Genomic DNA, 20,139 nt, shown 5'->3' with positions numbered 1-20,139 from the left:
GTCTAGTGTAATGTCTGGATTCATATTTGTGTCGGGTGAACTGTTGTGACCTCACTTTTTGGTCTAATAATGTTCCCATAATCTCAAAACTGTACCCTTTCAATTGCTACCATGGTTATGCACATGCTTTTTTTTGGAATGCATCAACACTATTTTCTATGAGTCCAAAAACCACATTTGGAGTGAATATTACTTTTAGTTCATGAGATTTCTTTATGATTATTTTAAGCGTTGCATAGTCAAAAAAGTTAATTGTTAATCGTTTCCTTATTTTCTAAGATTTCAATGACAAACTTAACATGCTTCATCATGGTAATGTCTTTGATGACCCTAAACAGTTTCATGTTGATAGTCCATTGTGAAGAGGGTTTACAAAGGATTTAAATGGACAAGTGCAATTTGATTTCCTCTCTTAACCAATCCCTTAATGTAGTTTGAGAAAAGCTAAGATATGGGCCTACATACCACATTTGGAAAATCTATCCTGACAGACCTTATGGGTCCTTGAGGCAAATTTGTTCAGCATATGAGGGTTTAAGTGAGACTGCTTGTAATAGCGCCACCTTCAGGCCAATCAGTGCAATTATTTTTTACCACGTTACTTATGGCGTATTTCTGTGTGCCAAATTAGAAAAAAAGTTCCCAATCTATGCTCAAGTTATTTGCCCATGTCAAGGGGGAAAACAATCTAAGAATAACAATAGGTTTCACAGATTTTATGTGAACCCCTAATTAACAGTTGTGAAAAAACATTTTTTTTTAAAAGCCCTTTTATATGTACCAGTCATGTTGTTACACACAAGTTACAACACAAATGCCAAGCTGTCTAAGTTCTACTCCCAAGTTGACCCAAAATGTGAACAATGCCAACATACCTCTGCAACTTATGAAAATATGTTCTGGTTGTGTGAGTGTCCAAAACTAAAAAGCTATTGGGATGCTATTTCTAATGCAATGTCCAATATAAACACAAGTATCTATAAGTCCTGACCCACTAATATCTATCTGGGACAACTGTTGGTAGTTCTGGAATAGCAAAGGTGGAAGCAAATGCCTTGGTTTACACCTGTCTGATTGCAAGAAACCTGATTTTGACCCCGAGGAAAAAGCCAAACACACCATTTTACAATCAGTGGGTTAATAGTATGTTTGCAAAGTCTCACTTTGGAGAAAATGAAATGTACACAAAGTGGATCCACAACTTTATTTTATAAGACATGGCAAACTTTTCTTTCTTTTGTTGAAACCGAAACCGGTCAGATTGATTATGTACCTGAGTTTAGATTTGTACTAGTGTGTATATACTCATGACGGGAACCTCAATAAGAGGACACAAAGAAAAGAAGAAGAAGATTGGGAAGGGAGGGTGGGAATGATACGGACACATTGTGTAAAAAAGATCACTATCTATTACTGGTATGTTAGGTAATAATGCTCAGCCATAAGTGACAATCCTGTTTGTTTTTTTAAATCTTTCCTTTCTTGTATGCAAAGCCATTTTGGAACACAAATCAGTATCTAATTATTTATGTTGATATTCTACAGCTTGTGTATTTTAATGCATTTTTTTGAAGCAACTATTTTGCATACATATAAATGATTGTATGACCTTGTGGTCAAATAAAATATATTGAGAGAAAATATATTGAGAGAAAAAAACAGATATAGTACCTTTTACAAAACAGAATCCCCAAAATATATATTTTTCCCTCTTGGACAAGCATGTAGACAAGTGCATATGTTGTGAATTAAAACATAGAAAATAAGTTATTATTTCTGTATGGGTCAAGGTTGATTAAAGCTTTGTCCCCACCACACTGAAGACAGACAAAGTTGAACATCTTGTGCAGCATTAAAAGGAAGTGGGTCTCTGGGGTTACTGTGCTGTAGTTTACTCCCTATGCTATGCTTGTTTAGAAACTCTAATGAACTTTGATTCAATATGAATAATAACAGGTTGCGGTGTGCAAAATGTTAGGAATCTCTTTCAGATAAACATGTCTTGTCTTTTGTGAATTAAGTAGCTTAGACTCTTCTAATACATTTCTTCATTAGTAATCCTCATGAAGAAATGTTTTATCCCTTCTCTCCTAGCGACATTAAATACAGTAGATATGTCCTACAGTTAGGATTGTAACAGTATTCAAGATTCAGTCCCCCCTCACTTTCCTGTGTGTAATGGTTTCTGTGGGTGTCACCCCATTCACATGGCCATTCAATGAAGCAACAGAGCCATTCTGATGATACTCCTTCTTTTGTGAAACAAGGTGTTTCTTGTAAGTCTAAAAACAGAGGGAAAGAGTCAATATATTAGGATGTGCTACAAATCTGACACCCACCCCACCAAAATGACTGACAACAATGCACTGTTATATTTAACCCAGTCACCATCATGGCAATGTAAAATACTTCATAACACCATAATTCATTAATAATAATAACAATTACAGTATGTCTAATTAATGCAAGGGTTTTATATTTGCTCACCTGAATGTAGAAGTTTGAGAAAAGGGCAATAAGTGTGACGACATAGAATATCTGGAAATACAGCCACCCTCTGGGGAAATCACATGGCCAAATGACTGCACATATCGTCTGGGACATGGTCAAAAAGAACTGAATCTAGAGAGTAAATGAGACAAAACTCAAATGACCTGTTTGTAAACTAAGTGAATATCAAAAACACATGCAGAAATAATCCAAGACAGTTTTGGAACATCTCCAAAATACATATTTCTGTAACTTAGTGCACTTAAAACACTGCTCCATCCATGGAAAACATTGCCATTGCATACAGTGCAGAAGATTATAGGGATCAGAATACACATGCTACTTTCACTCTGTACCAATGGCCCAATGGTTCCTGTGGCCTTTGTTACATTCACGAAGACCCTGAGATTGGATGAACTATACACTGGATGATTACTATGGATGTGAAAGTCCATCTCTGAGGGTTTTAAACAATACATATGGAAATGCAGGCTCACCAGCTGTACTTGTGTGATGTATTTCTTCCACCATAGATAGGGCCGCAAGGCCGGGACAGCAGAGAGCCCATAGTAAGAGTACATCAGGACATGGATGAAGCTGTTCAGGGAGGCACCAAAGTAGGCTGAGGCAGAGACATAAGATAAGGAGTAAATGTTTCATCTACATTTGCAGTGTCAGAGACTATGGGGTAGATAATTATTCTACATTAGACATCAATTCATGAGAATGATTGGCATCTCATGCCTGTTTTCTAACTTTCTTTGCATAGATGATTAATATATTACTATTCTAGGACACTGTTTGCCACAGTGAGAGGGTAAAGAAATTACAAGGTGAGGGTACAGTATATCACAGCAAAAACATGCTGTGCAGTCCTGAAATAAAAGTAGGTTCAATTCACACTTAATTCTAACAATGGATCTACTTCACTTGAAGGTTTCTCAATCACAGAATCAAGTCAAGAAAAACATGTAATCAAAGACACCTGAATGGCTACTTAGAATAATATACCATGTACAGCGCATTCTGAAAGTATTCAGACACCTTGACTTTTCCCCCATTTTGTTAGGTTACAGCCTTGTTCTAAAATTGATTAAATTGCCCCCCCCCCCCTCAATCTGCACACAATACCCCATAATGAAAAAGCAAAAATAGGTTTAGACATTTTTGCAAGTTTATAATTTTTTATTTTTTTAAAACAGAAATATCACATTTACATAAGTATTCAGACCCTTTACTCAGTACTTGGTTGAAGCACCTTTGGCAGCGATTACAGCCTTGAGTCTTCTAGAGTATTACGCTACAAGTTTGGCACACCTGTATTTGGGGAGTTTCTCCCATTTTTCTCTGCAGATCCTCTCAAGCTCTGTCAGGTTGGATGGGTAGCGTTGCTGTACAGCTATTTTCAGGTCTCTCCAGAGATGTTCGATCAGATTCAAGTCCGGGCTCTGGCTGGGCCACTCAAGGACATTTAGAGACATGTGCCAAAGCCACTCCTGTGTTGTCTTGCTGTGTGCTGAGGATCATTGTCCTGTTGGAAGGTGAACCTTTGCCCCAGTCTGAGGTCCTGAGCACTCTGGAGCAGGTTTTCATCAAGGATCTCTCTGTACTTTGCTCCATTCATCTTTCCCTTGATCCTGACTAGTCTCCCAGTCCCTGCTGCTAAAAAACATCACAACAGCTGCTGCCACCACCACCATGCTTCACTGTAGTGATGGTGCTGGGTTTCCTCCAGACGTGACGCTTGGCATTCAGGCCAAAAAGTTAAATATTGGTTTCATCAGACCAGAGAATCTTGTTTCTCATGGTCAGAGAGTCTTTTGGTGTCTTTTGGCAAACTCCAAGCAGGCTGTTATGTGCCTTTTACTGAGGAGTGGCTTCTATCTGGCCACCCTACTATAAAGGCCTGATTGGTGGAGTGCTGCTGAGATGCTTGTCCTTCTGGAAGATTCTCCCATCTCTACAGAGGAACTCTGGAGCTCTGTCAGTTACCATTGGGTTCTTGGTCACCTCCCTGACCAAGGCCCTTCTCCCCCGATTCCGCAATTTGGCCGGGCGGACAACTCTAGGGAGAGTCTTGGTGGTTCCAAACTTCTTCCATTTAAGAATGATGGAGGCCACTATGTTCTTGGGGACCTTCAATGCTGCAGAAATGTTTTTCGTACCCTTGCCCAGATCTGTGCCTTCAACCTCATGGTTTGGTTTTTGCTCTGACATTCATTGTCAACTGTGGGAACTTATATAGACAGGTGTGTGCCTTTCCAAATAATGTCCAATCAATTGAATTTACCACAGGTGGACTCCAATCAAGTTGTAGAAACATCTCAAGGATGATCAATGGAAACAGGATGCACCGGAGATAAATTTAGAATTTCATGGCAAAGGGTCTGAATACTTATGTAAATTTGCAAACATTTCTATAAAACATGTTTTTTTTTATTTTTTATTAAGGGGTATTTTGTGTAGATTGATAAGGATATATATATATATATATATATATAGAACCCAATGGTAACTGACAGAGCTGGATAAATATATATATATAGAACCCAATGGTAACTGACAGAGCTGGATAAAAGCGTAGGTATATATATATATATATATATATATATACACACATATACATATACCTACCTACGCTTTTATCCATTGTAAAATAAGCCTGTAATGTAACAAAATGTGGAAAAAGTCAAGGGGTCTGAATGCACTGTATATATGCTACTTGTCCAAGCCTATTTCAGGAATTGTGTAGAAAAGGTTCACCTAAAGCTCAGTGGATTTGACTTTAGTGGTTCTGAATGATTCATTGTGTAAACTGACTTGCTTATCCCACTGTGTTGAGGATAGAAGGGGAATATTGTGTTAGAACACTCACAGTGACCACAGGGCACCCAGTTCATGACGAACCACCAGATGTTGAGCATGCTAGCATGGTGGTAGATGTGCAGAAACGTGATCTGATGGTTGTTCTTCCGTAGGATGAAGAAGAAGGTATCCATAAACTCTATGAGCTTGGAGAAGTAGTACCACCACAGCACATTTATGATCTGAAATTAGAAAAAAAGCAAAGAATAAGAGTCAAGCTTTCAGCCAATACAATACTTTTTCTAGTCGTTCACTTTCCTGCAAGGATATACTCAATACTCATACATTGCCAGATTTGTATTTCACCCTATGATGAATGGCCAGTGAAAATCATTTGACCAGTTGTGTTGAGGGACAAAAAAATGGTCATCTGTACTGAATTAATCTTGAAATCTCTATTAAGGACAATTAAAAAATATGATCATCCACTGCTGTGACGGCAGGGACACTTTTACAAGTTTTAATCACTGTAGAACAGGGATTCTTAAACTTTATCAGTTCGAGACCCAAATTAAAAATTGACTGTCCTCCCGTGACCCAAATCGTCCTCCAACAACCCAAATTAAGAAGAAATTGTGTGTGATTATATATGTATTCTCATAAATCACAACCCACAAACTCAGGGCCTACTTTGGGTCCCGACCCATAGTTTAAGAAACCCTGCTGTAGAACTGCAATCCAATCACACATTTCACTACTGATGACAGCAGCACAGATTAAATAGATGGGAAGCCACAGGGTCAGACAGCCAACTGGGCAAAAACTGGTTGAATCCACTTTGTCTCCATGTCATTTCAACCAAAAAAAATCTATGTGATAATGTTGAATCAATGTGGAAAACTGATTGGATTTGCAAAAAGTCATCAACATAAGGGCTTTTCATATTTTTTTCACCCAACTTTTGACCTAAATCCAATGACATGGTGACATTTGTTGGTGATTTCACACTGAATTCACGTTAGTTGACAACCAAAAGTAAATCAAAACTAGACGAACTGATGTCTGTGCCCAGTTGGTTATCTGTTAGAATTTGCAGGTACTGGCTGAGGTGAAATGTACCAGTAGAATTGGAAGCAACCAGGACAAGAAAATATCAATAAAAGTAGCTCAGTACATATTGATCTGGTAATTAGTTTGTCTTTGAAGTTTGTTGTCAAGCTATTATTTGCATCTCTGGTAGTGAGCCAAAGGGTATGGAAATATCACGAAGAGAATGACCGAAAGGGTGAAGTCAAGCTGGTGTCTGGTGACAATGCATTTCTCACCTCACATACTATACACATTTTGAATCTAACAGATTGTTTTATATTAAATTCTATATAATGTGAACAGAGGGGTTACATAGAATGAGACTGCTTTACCTTGGTATCGGTTTCTCCTGCACTGTGTGTGTCTTGGCAAAAGAAGTTATAATCCCCGTGCCACACAGCAGACACCATCTGGGGACAGAGAACAAGGTGATTTAGACAAACCTAGATCGTCATGTCTTTGGCATCTTCACACAGCTTGAATCACATTAATACCTCACTGCCCTTGTATTGTAATATCACATTTATTTCATTCTTGTATTGCAAGTGTCATAAGATTTTTTTTAAACAACAAAAAAAAAAAACACTTGCGACATCAATTTGCTTTCTCCCATACAAAATCTGATAGTAAACCTGTTAGAATTTACATTGGAATTTAGGATGCTAGCTTCACATACTTGCTGCAGGCGTGGACAGTGGGCAATATTATATCTGTGGGTCATTTTGTGTCTCCTCCTCTACATTTTAGTCTCATTTACCAGAGAGAATATCAGTACCCTTTTTGTTGCCACTGCAACATTGTGACTGCATTGTTTATTGTTGTTGAGCAGTCCAGTGATTCCAGTTACTAAATGGAGGCCTTGTTCACACATTTCATCTCATTTGGGATGGATGGAAATGGCTCTGCCTTTATCCACCACTGCCTTGAATAACTGACAAAAACAAAGGGTTAAATGTAACGAGTTTAATGTCCAGATTCAGGTTCAGCTTAAAGTGTATTATTTTAGCTGTGTTATGTGCTCAAACTCCAAGCACTACTCAGGGACAGAATTAACCCCCCCCCCCCTTTTTATGTTGTACTGAAAAAAAAAAAACATTTTCTGAAGAACATTCATCTTTCCCACAGGATTTTAGTGCATTTGAATCGAGACAGGACCCAGTCCAGAACAGGACGGTAAAAAAGCAGGGCAAAGCAGAGAGCTAATTATGTTGATGACTTCGAGGCATACAGTGATATTATCCGATGATTGCGGCACCAGGAGAGTGACTGCCCTGTATGTGCCCATGGGGATGAAAGTAGAATAAGGACAGGCCTGTGATTGGCAAATGTTGTGCTCCACTACTCAACTGGGTAATCTCGTACATGCAGAGGACACATCAAATAACACAAAAGTCTCAACACAGACACTAATCACTTCAACAATGACATTCTTATGCCTGCTGTTGTTTTAAATGTAATGCTGCATGCCCACTTTTACTATGTTAGCAAAACAATTATTCACAACAATATACTGCAGACTAGAATATTTTTCCTTGACTTATAATACACCATTTATCAGTACTACACTAAAACTAAATCTTCTTTATTCTTACTATGTAATTCAAAACGAAGGATATATGGGGTAAATGTCCATATACAGTACCAGTCAAAAGTTTGGACACCAGCTCATTCAAGCATTTTTCTTTGTTTTTATTATTCTCTACATTCACTAATGGTGAAGACATCACAAATATGAACTAACACAAATGGAATAATGTAGTAATCAAAAAAAATGTTAAACCAATGTTATTTTTATACTTTAGATTCATATGGCGGCGCACAATTGGCCCAGTGTAATCCGGGTTTGGCCAGGGACGGCCGTCATTTTAAATAAGAATTTGTTCTTAACTGACTTGCCTGTTAAATAAAATGTTAAATTCTTCAAAGTAGCCACCCTTTGCCTTGATGACAGCTTTGCACAATCTTGGCACTCTCTCAACCAGCTTCACCTGGAAGGCTATTCCAACAGTCTTGAGGGAGTTCCCACATATATTGAGCACTTGTTGTCTGCTTTTCCTTCACTCTGCGGTCAAACTCATCCCAAACCATCTCAATTGGGTTGAGGTCGGGTGATTGTGGAGGCCAGGTCCTCTGATGGAGCACTGCATCACTCTCCGTCTTGGTCAAATAGCCCCTACACAGACTGGAGGTGTTGGGCCATTGTCCTGCTGAAAAACAAATGATAGTGGGACTAAGTGCAAACCAGATGGGATGGCGTATCACTGCAGAATGCTGTGGTAGCCATGCTGGATAAGTGTGCCTTGGATTCGAAATAAATCACTGACAGTGTCACCAGAAAATGACCACCACACCATCACACCTCCTCCATGCTTCACGGTGGAAACCACACACGTGGAGATCATCCATTCACCTACTCTGCGTCTCACAAAGACAAGTCGGTTGGAACCAAAAATCTCAAATTTGGACTCATCAGACAAAAGGACAGATTTCCACCAGTCTAATGTCCATTGATTGTGTTTCTTGTCCCAAGCAAGTCTCCTTAGTATTGTTGTCCTTTAGTAATGGTTTCTTTGCAGCAATTCTACCACGAAGGCCTGATTCACGCAGTCTCCTCTGAATGGTGTTGAGATGGGTCTGTTACTTGAACTCTGGGAAGCATTTATTTGGATTGCAATTTCTGAGGCTGGTAACTCTAATGAACTTATCCTCTGCAGCAGATGTAACTGGGTCTTCCTTTCCTGTGGCGGTCCTCATGAGAGCCAGTTTCATGGTTTTTTAGAGCTTGATGGTTTTTGCGACTGCACTTGATGAAACTTAAAGTAATGATGGACTGTTGTTGCTCTTTGCTTATTTGAGCAGTTCTTGCCATAATATGGATTTGGTCTTTTACCAGATAGCCCTATCTTCTGTATACCCTCCTAGCTTGTCACAACACAACTGATTGGCTCAAACGCATTAAGAAGGAAAGGAATTCCACAAATGAACTTTTAACAAGGCACACCAGTTAATTGAAACGCATTCTAGGTGACTGCCTCATGAAGCTGGTTGAGAGAATTCCAAGAGTGTGCAAAGCTGTCATCAAGGCAAAGGGTGGCTAGTTTGAAGAATCTCAAATATGTTTTGATTTGTTTAACACATGATTCAATGTGTTATTTCATAGTCTTCACTATTATTCTCTCTTTATGTGTATTCAGACCTTGAAGTTCAGCATGATGATGGCATTCTAATTACCCGCTATTCGTTTGGGGTGGAGATCGATTTCATGAAGGTTTTTTTTTCACCATTATTTAACCAGGTAGGCCAGCTGAGAACAAGCTTTCATTTACAACTGCAACCTGGCCAAGATAGAGCAAAGCAGTGCGACACAAAGAACACAGAAGGAGTGTTGTATGGCATTGAAGCTCATCTGGAGGTTTGTTAACACAGTGTCCAAAGAAGAGACAGAAGTGTTCAGAATGGTGTTGTCTGTGTAGAGGTGGATCAGAGAATCACCAGCAGCAAGAGCGACATCAATGATATTTTCAGAGAAAAGAGTCAGCCCGAGAATTGATCCCTGTGGCTCCCCCATAGAGACTGCTAAAGGTCCGGACAACAGGCCCTCCGATTTGACACACTGAACTCTGTCTGAGAAGTAGTTGGTGAACCAGTCGAGGCAGTCATTTGAGAAGCCAAGGCTATTGAGTCTGCAGATAAGAATACGGTGATTGACAGAGTCGAAAGCCTTGGCCGGGTCGATGAAGACGGCTGCACAGTACAGTCTTCTATCGATGGTGGTTATGATATCGTTTAGGACCATGAGCGTGGGTGAGGTGCACACATGACCAGCTCGGAAACCAGATTTGCATAACGGAGAAGGTACGGTGGGATTCAAAATGGTCGGTGATCTGTTTGTTAACTTGGCTTTTGGATACCTTAGAGAAGCAGAGTAGAATAGATATAGGTCTGTAACAGTTTGGGTATAGAGTGTCACCCCCTTTGAAGAGGGGGATGACCGCTGCAGCTTTCCAATCTTTAGGGATCTCAGACGATACGAAAGAGAGGTTGAACAGGCTAGTAATAGGGGTGGCAACAATTGCAGCAGATAATTTTAGAAAGAGAGGGTCCAGATTGTCTAGCCCAGCTAATTTATAGGGGTCCAGATTTTACAGCTCTTTCAGAACATCAGCTATCTGATGGATTGGGATGAAGGAGAAATGGGGGAGGGAGGCTTGGGTAAGTTGCTCTTGGGGGTGTAGAGCTGTTGACCAGTGTAGAGGTAGCCAGGTGAAAAGCATGGTCAGCCGTAGAAAAATGCTTATTGAAATTCTTGATTATCGTAGATTTATCGGTGGTCACAGTGTTTCCTAGCCTCAGTGCAGTGGCAGCTGGGAGGAGGTGCTCTTAATCTCCATGGACTTTACAGTGTCCCAGAACTTTTTGGAGTTTGTGCTACAGGATGCAAATTTCTGTTTGTAAAAGCTAGCCTTTGCTTTCCTAAATGCCTGTGTATATTTGTTTTTAACTTCCCTGAAAAGTTGCATATCGCGGGGGCTATTTGATTCTAATGCAGTAAGCCACAGGATGTTTTTGTGCTGGTCAAGGGCAGTCAGGTCTGGAGTGAACCAAGGGCTATATCTGTTCTTAGTTCTGCATTTTTTGAATGGGGCGTGCTTGTTTAAGATGGTGAGGAAAGCACTTTTAAAGAGCAACCAGGCATCCTCTACTTACGGAAAGAGGTCAACATCCTTACAGGATACCCGGGCCAGGTCGATTAGAAAGGCCTGTTCGCTGAAGTGCTTTAGGGAGCGTTTGACAGTGATGAGGGGTGGTCGTTTGACCGCAGACCCATTATGGACGCAGGCAATGAGTGATCGCTGAGATCCTGGTAGAAAACAGCAGATATGTATTTAGAGGGCAGGTTGGTCAGGATGATATCGATGAGGGTGCCCGTGTTTACGAATTTAGGGTTGTACCTGGTAGGTTCCATGATAATTTGTGTGTGATTGAGGGCATCTCGCTTAGATTGTAGGACGGCTGAGTTTAGGTCATCTAACAGTACGAACTCTGAAGATAAACGGGGGACAATTAATTCACATATGGTGTGCAGGGCACAGCTTGGGGCTGAGGGGGGTCTATAACAAGTGGCAACAGTGAGAGACTTATTTCTGGAAAGGTGGATTTTTAAAAGTAGTAGCTCAAACTTTTTTGGGCACAGACCTCAATAGCATGACAGAACTCTGCAGGCTAACTCCACCCCCTTTGGCAGTTCTATCTTGGTGGAAAATGTTGTAGTTGAGGATGGAAATTTCTGAATTTTTGGTGGCCTTCCTAAGCCAGGATTCAGACACGGCTAGGACATCAGTGGTGGCGCAGTGTGCTAAAGCAGTGAATAAAACTTAGAGAAGAGGCTTCTGATGTTAACATGCATGAAACCACGGCTTTTACGGTTATAATCAACAAATGATAGCGCCTGGGGGATAGGAATGGAACTGGGGGCTACAGGGCCTGGGTTAACCTCTACACCTGAGGAACAGAGGAGTAGGATAAGGCTAAAGGCTATAAGAACTGGTTGTCTAGGGCGTTGGGGACAGGGAATAAAATGAGCATATTTCTGGGCGTGGTAGAATAGATTCAAGGTGTAATGTACAGACAAGGGTATGGTAGAATGTGAGTACAGTGGAGGTAAACCTAGGCATTGAGTGACGATGAGAGAGGTTTCATCTCTGGAGGGACAAGTGTGTGGTGGAGGTGTGTCTACAGATTTGCACTATTATGTCCTGGACTTAATTCCCTAATTAAGTATTTAAGTCCACTACCGTTACAATCCAAGAAACCACGAATAAGGTCCAGCAACCTGTCGGTTCCAAGTGGAAAAAGCATGTACTTTATTTATCTTATGATCCTTCTGTAGCTCAGTTGGTAGAGCATGGCGCTTGTAACGCCAGGGTAGTGGGTTCGATTCCCGGGACCACCCATACGTAGAAAAAAAAAAAGCGTCTGCTAAATGGCATATATTATATTATATATTATTTCTCCCGATAGGAATAACGCAATTCTTTATGCACTGTAATTTACATTTTGATACGAGTAGGTAAATTAGTAATCCATTTGGATAAGGGAATTGAAAAGCATTTTTTTTATGACATTAACATTCATTGACACTAATTAAATTGTTCTGGAGCTGAGTGCAGACCAACCCATAACAGTTTGAACCCGACGCATGGCGCAATACTTTGCCGTGTCATCACACAGATCAATGGTTAGTGCAGACAATAGACGAGAGTATAGCCTACTATTGTATACTATTTTCTTCTATTATAATTCTATGTCAAATCAAATGTTATTTTTCACATCTGCCGAATACAACTGGTGCAGACTTTACAGTGAAACGCTTGCTTACGAGCCTTTCCCAACAACGCAGAGTTTAAAAATAAAAATAGTAACACAAGAAGAATAAATCTACACAAGAATGGAGCTTTCAACAGGGAGTACCAGATCAATGTGCAGAGGTATGAGGTATTTGAAGTAGATACTGTATGTACACGAAGGAAGGGTAAAGTGACTAGGCATCAGAATAGATAATAATAAGAGTAAAATAAAGAACTGAGTAGCAGCAGCAAATTATGAGTGTAAAAGTGCATGTGTGTGTATGTGTGATTTTGGTGTGTCTTTGCATGTTGTGTGTGTGTGTGTGTGTGTGTGTGTGTGTGTGTGTGTGTGTGTGTGTGTGTGTGTGTGTGTGTGTGTGTGTGTGTGTGTGTGTGTGTGTGTGTGTGTGTGTGTGTGTGTGTGTGTGTGTGTGTGTGTGTGTGGGTGAATGTAAACTAACCGTCCAAAATTATCATGGGTTGAAAAACTGAATGTGGCCATTTTCAGAATTAATCAAACCAGTTCTTTTTTTGTGTGTAAAGGCTCTACAAATGCATTTTTTATGATTCATAAATACATTCCTAACCTTAAATAATATACAAGATCAGAATATTTTTAAATCTAACAATTGTTTCTGAAACTGAGACAAATATGCATACATTTAGATGGCTTTCTCTCATTGTTGCCTAATATTCTGAACCCGTTCTCTCTATATATTCTAGTGAGTCTGTTGACAATTCTTAAAAGGTACACTGTATTTAAAGGAATAACTTAAGATAAATGTACTGAAAACGCTATTGAATGTAATGCTGTTATGGTCTAATGGTCTAATGTTGTTATGGTCTAATGTTGTTATGGTCTAATGGTCTAATGTTGTTATCGTAGAATGTATGCACACATGACTGTAAGTCGCTTTGGATAAAAGCGTCTGCTAAATGGCATATATTAAAACTCCACAACAAAATCTGTTGGCCAGCAAGTTGGAGGGTTTTCAGCGGTTTAATAAAATGTATTCACAGCGTGCAAGGTAGCCACACCTGCAGAATGAGTTACGCGACTGAATAAGGTAAGTCTGAAAACCAAAAATACTGAGAAAGCATAAGAAATGCATGTGTAGGAAAGGTGTGCGTAGGAAAGGCGCACATTTCCTAAGTCAGCCCCTTGGTTGTTTGCTATTCAGTATGGTTATTTTAAGAAACATCACATTGTGAAAATGCTATTTCTAAGTGCCAGGTGACAACAACAAGCAACAACTTAGTATTTAAAAAAAAAATTTCGTGGTATCCAATTGGTAGCTACAGTGCGTCCTCCGAAACACAACCCAACCCACACTGCTTTTTGACACGATGCCCACTTAACCCAGAAGCCAGCTAAACATATGTGATGGAGGAAACACTGTGCCCTTGGCGACCGTGTCAGAGTGCACCTGCTGGCCAAACCCTCCCCTAAACCGAAAGACGCTGGGACAATTGTGCACCTCCCCATGGGTCTCCCGTTCGCGGCTGGCAGAGCCTGGACTCGAACCCAGAATCTCTAGTGGCATAGCTAGCACTGCGATGCAGTGTCTTAGACCACTACGCCACTCGGGACACCTAAATACATCGGATTTAAATTGGGTGGCATTGATTTCAGAGGACTAAAAGCAGGGGTAATGTCAGAATCAGCAAGTTTAATTATTTACACAGCATAGGCACAGCCAATCTTTTTATGTAATGCAAACCAAATTGGGCCAATTTGGCCACGGTGGTATGAACGGAAAAGACTTTAGACTTAGACAGGTGGAGAACAGACTTTGTCCCTCATTTGTATAACTACAGTGCATTCGGAAAGTATTCATACCCATGTACTTTTTCCACATTTTGTTAGGTTACATCCTTATTCTAAAATTGGTTAAATAGTCCCCCCCCAATCTCAGGCCAAATAGTTCAATCTTGGTTTCATCAGACCAGAGAATCTTGTTTCTCATGGTCTGAGAGTCTTTAGGTACCTTTTGGCAAACTCCAAGTGGGCTGTCGTGTGCATTTTACTGAGGAGTGGCTTGCTTCTGGCCACTCTACCATAAAGGCCTGATTGGTGGAGTTCTGCAGAGATGATTGTCTTTCTGGAAGTTTCTCCCATCTCCACAGAATAACTCTGGAGCTCTGTCAGAGGGACCATCTGGAGGAAACCTGGCACCATCCCAAGGTGAAGCATGGTGGTGGCAGCATCATGATGTGGGGATGTTTTTCAGCATCTGGGAGACTAGTCAGGATCCAGGGAAAGATGAATGGAGCAAAGTACAGAGAGATCCTTGATGAAAACCTGCTCCAGAGCTCTCAGGACCTCAGACTGGCACAAAAGTTCACCTTCCAAGAGGAAGGCACACAGCCAAGACAACGCAGGAGTGGCTTCGGGACAGGTCCCTGAATGTACTTGAGTGGCCCAGCCAGAGCCCGTACTTGAGTGGCCCAGCCAGAGCCCATATCTAACATCTCTGGAAAGATCTGAAAATAACTGTGCAGGGACGCTCCCCATGCGACCTGACAGACCTTGAGGATTTGCAGAGAATAATAGAAAAAAACTCCCCAAATGCATGTGTGCCAAGCATGTAGCGTCATACCAAAGAAAAGGCTGTAATCGCAGCCAAAGGTGCTTCATCAAAGTACTGACTAAAGGGTCTGAATACTTATGTAAATGTGATATTTCTGTTTTTTATATTTGATAAATTTGCTAAAATTTTACATTTAAAAAAATGTTTTTGCTTTGTCATTATGGGGTATTGTGTGTGTGTAGATTGATGGGGGGGGACGGGACTATTTAATCCATTTTAGAATAAGGCTGTAACATAAAACAAAATGTGGAACAATTCAAAGGGTCTGAATACACTGTATATCTGAATACACTGAATATCATGACATTTCGAGGCTGATTACACTACAGAAAGTATTGGCGATAATGAGATCAACTACTAGCATAGACATCCACAGAGGATACAGACAGTTTATCAGTACATCATGTCAACCATTTCAGAATTAGAAGTTACAACTTCAACTTTCTAATAATAGCAGCAGGTTTTCAGAAACAATTGAGGGCTGTGTTGATGTTGGGTGAGAGATTTGTTTGTGTTAACAATGATCCTGTCAGAGACCAGCTGTGCCCCACCCACTCCCCCACAAGCATTGTCTTCTGGGGTGGCTTCAGTGCAAGACACCATTTTTGTCTAATCAGAATCGCAATTTCCCTAATCCTCACAGAATCCTTCAACAAAATTAGCCAAATAAAACAATCATTTAGACACGCCTACCAGTCACCCGATCCTCTCACTTCCCCTTATCCGCCTACAGTGTTGCATTGCGATGATACCAACACCTCCTTCGGATGTCTATCAGTTCAGATCAGGAGTAGCCTGCCTACCTCATAGAACATATAGAAGGACAAGATCGTGAGGCCCAGATTGTAGACCAAGAGGAGACCCCGGCAAGACACCGGCTGTCTGTGTCTCATGTACTTGGGCCCCATCCATACGATCAGCAGGTACATGACTGTTAGTGCAAAGGTTGGAGGGTAGTTGTCCAGAAGCAGCCATCCCTGTACCCGCTCATCTGAAATACATGGACAGAACAACCTGATCTAACAGTGTAAGATGCTCCTTCTTTTCTGCACGCTATTCCCATATTTACTGTATTTCCTTTCCAGTGAGATAGAGAGCATAGAGAGGAGTAGTTACATTGCAGGATAGGCATATTGGTTGAAGGGGGTAAAAGGATACAATACAGTTTGAGTGAGAATTGGCTGTGACTACAAAGCATGTTCGTTTAACTCCAGGAAAGGTTGCTCTAGAATCATGGTGGTGCAAAAAGACCTGGTGTATTCCACTGCATGTATTAACACACAATGCAAACATTTCGTGAGGAGATAGTGTCATAATTAATTGTATGTTAATAATTAAGCATTTATTCATATGATAATTCCTAAACTGTCATTTAAAATTGCGTAATGAAACAGTAATAACACTTACCTCTGGGACCCATCCATGAGTCTATGTACATGTTTAGTTTATAATTAAAAGTCTCCATTTCTGACCTAAATAGACAGATGAAAGAGGAGAGAGTACCAAGTCACACATTGCAGCTCATCGCCAGAGCCATAGTTATACATTCTGAAAGACCTGAAATGTATGGTAAACTACCACTTTAGTATAAATAAAATACCATATTCAAGCAGCACTGCTGGAATGTGACTGAGTAAATCAGCGTACCTGTGTTGACAAAATATGTTTATCTTAAATTACACACAGCAGCTTACGGGAAACCAAAGCTTGGTTCATTGTACCAGAGGTACGATCATTTGGCACAACCAACTTTGGACTGAAAGAACACGCAAAGATGCTAGTCTGCTTTCTGCTTAGGCAAGCTATAAAGTCCATTTCAGAAGGTTAAGATTTAAGCGATAGACCGACTACGGGCCCAATGCAATTGGCAGTCAATGTGACAAAAGTGTAATGCATTGCCATTCATAAGACGATAACGTCAAGTTCATCAAAAGCTATAGAATCTGGTTACTTTTTGACCACTCTTAGATATTTTTCATCATTCGGATATTTCCTTTATAATTATTATGGTGCTGGAGTAGCTGTTCAAGCAGTCCCAAACGGATACAAATACAAACATCAACATTTAAATTACTCTTGCAAGATCATTTATGGGTCAGAGGTTAATAATGACCTCTCTTCATTGTAAGTGATACTTGCATTTATTACTGACTTGTCTCCAAATGTTGTCTTTTAATCTAAACAGCACCTAAACATCTTGTATAAAGTTCGCTAATAAAATCAAAGCAAAAAGTAAATAAAACAGAGAGCATCATAGCCTAATAGCGCATCAACTTATAGCAGGAAAGTTGGATAGCCTATGTCTGCTGTGCTGGATCAGGATGTAGTTGACCATAACCTCACTACTGTTTAAATGTAGCCGTGTAGCCAAAGCCTGTATTACTATTACAATGTTGTCGTTAACAAAAAGTACAATTTTGTCTAAATCAGCTGCCCAAATCCGGACACATATGGCAAATAACAATCGCAATCGTTCGCATCAGAGGCCACCACCTAATCATCAATTGTTTTACATAGCCTAGCTAGAGGACCTAGTTGGTGAGACATGAACTATGAAACCGCTTCTTAAATTATATTATCAAATGTATCAATTATGTAAATATTGTTAGCATATCCACAACTCAATGAAAACGAAGACCATCTTATTCCAAACCACATTCCAGCTCATGAAACGTACCCCTGGAAGATGCGTAGCCTTGGCTGACGGGTCCTAAGCACAAATGTGGAGACTCGTCAGTCAGTGAAACAGCGGGTGAAACACAGGGCGCGTCGAGCAGATCACTTTTGTCAGGTCAACGCCTTGTGAAGTGTGTTGCATTGTGGGAATAAAAATGTTCCGATTTCCGACTACAGATGACGACTGCATGAACTTTACAAAAATCATGTGATCAAAGGTCATGAAGTTATGACTTCAGTCGACTGCACATTTCTGCAGTTGCTCTTCGCCACTTTATCATGCAGTCATCACCTGCATTATGGGAGGCTCTATTGTCAACCAATCATTAGGGTGTTCTTTTTTGACCCATGCAAGACTTGACTGAAACAGGAACTAACTTTGCCGCAATTCATGCATAGAGTGGATATGTACAATTGAATATGACATTTGACGCTCGATTCAATTCCAAGGGATTTATTGGCATGGGAAACATGTTTACATTGCCAAAGCAAGTGGAATAGATAATAAACAATCTGAAATCAACAGTAAACATTACACTCACAAAAGTGTCAAAATAGAGACATGTCAAATGTTATATTACTGGCAAATAATTTAAGTACAAAAGGGACAACAAATAGACAGACTTTCAGTCTCTCTCACATCAAATGAATAGTACAATGTACACGCATACACTCGCCAGCCAGTTTATTAGCTACACCACCAATTTCACAAAAATGTATGGCTCCTACAGACAGTGGGTCACATGGCCATGGCTTGCTATATAAAGCGGGCATACAAGCATCAAGGCATTCAGTTACTGTTCAATTGAAGTTAAAAGGGGCAAAACGAGTGACCTAAACAACTTTGAGCGTGGTATGATCGTTGGTGACGGGCGCGCCGGATCCAGTATCTCAGAAACGGCCGCCCATCTGGGATTTTCATGGCAGTGTCTTGGGGTTTACTGAGAATGGAGCGACAAACAAAAAGCATCCAGTCAGTGGCAATCCTGTAAGCGAAAACAGCTCGTTGATGAGAAAGGTCAAAGAAGAATGGCAAGAATCGTGGAAGCTAACAGGTGGGCCATAAACAGACAATTAACGGCGCGGTACAACAGTGGTGTGCAGAACGGCATCTCAGAAGGCACAACTCGTCGATCCTTGTCACGGATGGGCTGTTGCAGCAGACGACCACACCGGGTTCCACTCCTACCAGCTAAAAACAAGAAGAAGCGGCTACAGTGGGCACATGATCACCAACACTGGACAATTGAGGAGCGGAAAAACATTGCCTGGAACATGGCAGCGCACGTTTACTGTGAACAGTTAGTTTCAGACAGTGGTCTAGTAGGCTACTGTGGCTATTTCATCATAATGTAGGCTTTCCAGAGAGGCCTACCATCAAAAACTACAGAGAAAATGCATCCCATAACATTTTAACATGGACATAGCTTTTCTATAATTCAGCCTACAGTAGCAGCCAATGTGTGGTGTTCAATTTAGGTCTACATTCCATGAGACTTTTGAGAGAAAAAACATGCAGGGCTTGACATTAACCTGTTTATCCACTTCTCCTCCAGACAAGGAGGAGACTGAAAATGTTGTTGTGGTGTTTGATACAAGAAATAACTTCACAAAATAAAATGTGTTATTATTCCCATAGCATTGTCAGACAAATTATGCTACCTTCTGCCTATTGGCTACTTAATTTATTCAAGCATGTCTCAAAATACAACACTGCCACTTTAAGACAAAAAAGCTATTTACCCCACTCTTTCAAAGATGTCTAGAAATGTACATGTTTTGTGCTCTTGTAGGAAGCCATATCTGCCCCATTGCTCACTACAAATGATCTATAACTGGACTAATAACTCACCAACTATCAAAGGATATGAACAAATGTGCCCACATGGCTACATGCAGCTCTCACTTTGATCTCAAAACAAGCCATCTACTCACTACCGCTCATGCAGTAAAGGAAGTACAGCTGAAATTTTGAATGGCACAGATCGATCTATGGCAATGGCCTATTTGCATATAGGCCTATTACAGCTCTGATTGGTTATGTCGCACCGGTCTGTGTATAGAGTATGGGCTGAGTCGTGTGTCAATCTAGTAGAATCCTACTCTGATCCATTCTGCCTACAACATCTCTTGCATAGTTA

General features: G+C 40.5%; 1 protein-coding gene and 1 long non-coding RNA gene across 2 annotated transcripts; both read right to left on the bottom strand.

The window, feature by feature from the left end:
• Window positions 1–1,190: 1,190 nt before the first annotated feature.
• LOC124038410 (elongation of very long chain fatty acids protein 5-like) lies at window positions 1,191–18,152 on the bottom strand. Its single transcript, XM_046354262.1, has 8 exons — window positions 18,000–18,152; window positions 16,730–16,794; window positions 16,126–16,313; window positions 6,717–6,794; window positions 5,366–5,537; window positions 2,988–3,112; window positions 2,488–2,622; window positions 1,191–2,282 (listed from the first exon to the last, which is right to left on the bottom strand). Exons 2-8 carry the CDS (start codon window positions 16,785–16,787, stop codon window positions 2,151–2,153), a joined length of 888 nt encoding a protein of 295 aa, XP_046210218.1. The 5' UTR covers window positions 16,788–16,794; window positions 18,000–18,152; the 3' UTR covers window positions 1,191–2,150.
• Window positions 18,153–18,575: 423 nt separating this feature from the next.
• LOC124037273 lies at window positions 18,576–19,129 on the bottom strand. Its single transcript, XR_006839153.1, has 2 exons — window positions 19,071–19,129; window positions 18,576–18,939 (listed from the first exon to the last, which is right to left on the bottom strand). It is a non-coding gene; the product is annotated as an uncharacterized LOC124037273 (long non-coding RNA).
• Between the last annotated feature and the right edge of the window lie 1,010 nt (window positions 19,130–20,139).

This window comes from Oncorhynchus gorbuscha, linkage group LG06 (genome assembly GCF_021184085.1).
Source record: "Oncorhynchus gorbuscha isolate QuinsamMale2020 ecotype Even-year linkage group LG06, OgorEven_v1.0, whole genome shotgun sequence".
Taxonomy (NCBI): domain Eukaryota; kingdom Metazoa; phylum Chordata; class Actinopteri; order Salmoniformes; family Salmonidae; genus Oncorhynchus; species Oncorhynchus gorbuscha.
The sequence above is the reverse complement of the archived record's forward strand: the minus strand, read 5'-3'. Positions and strand labels throughout refer to the sequence as shown.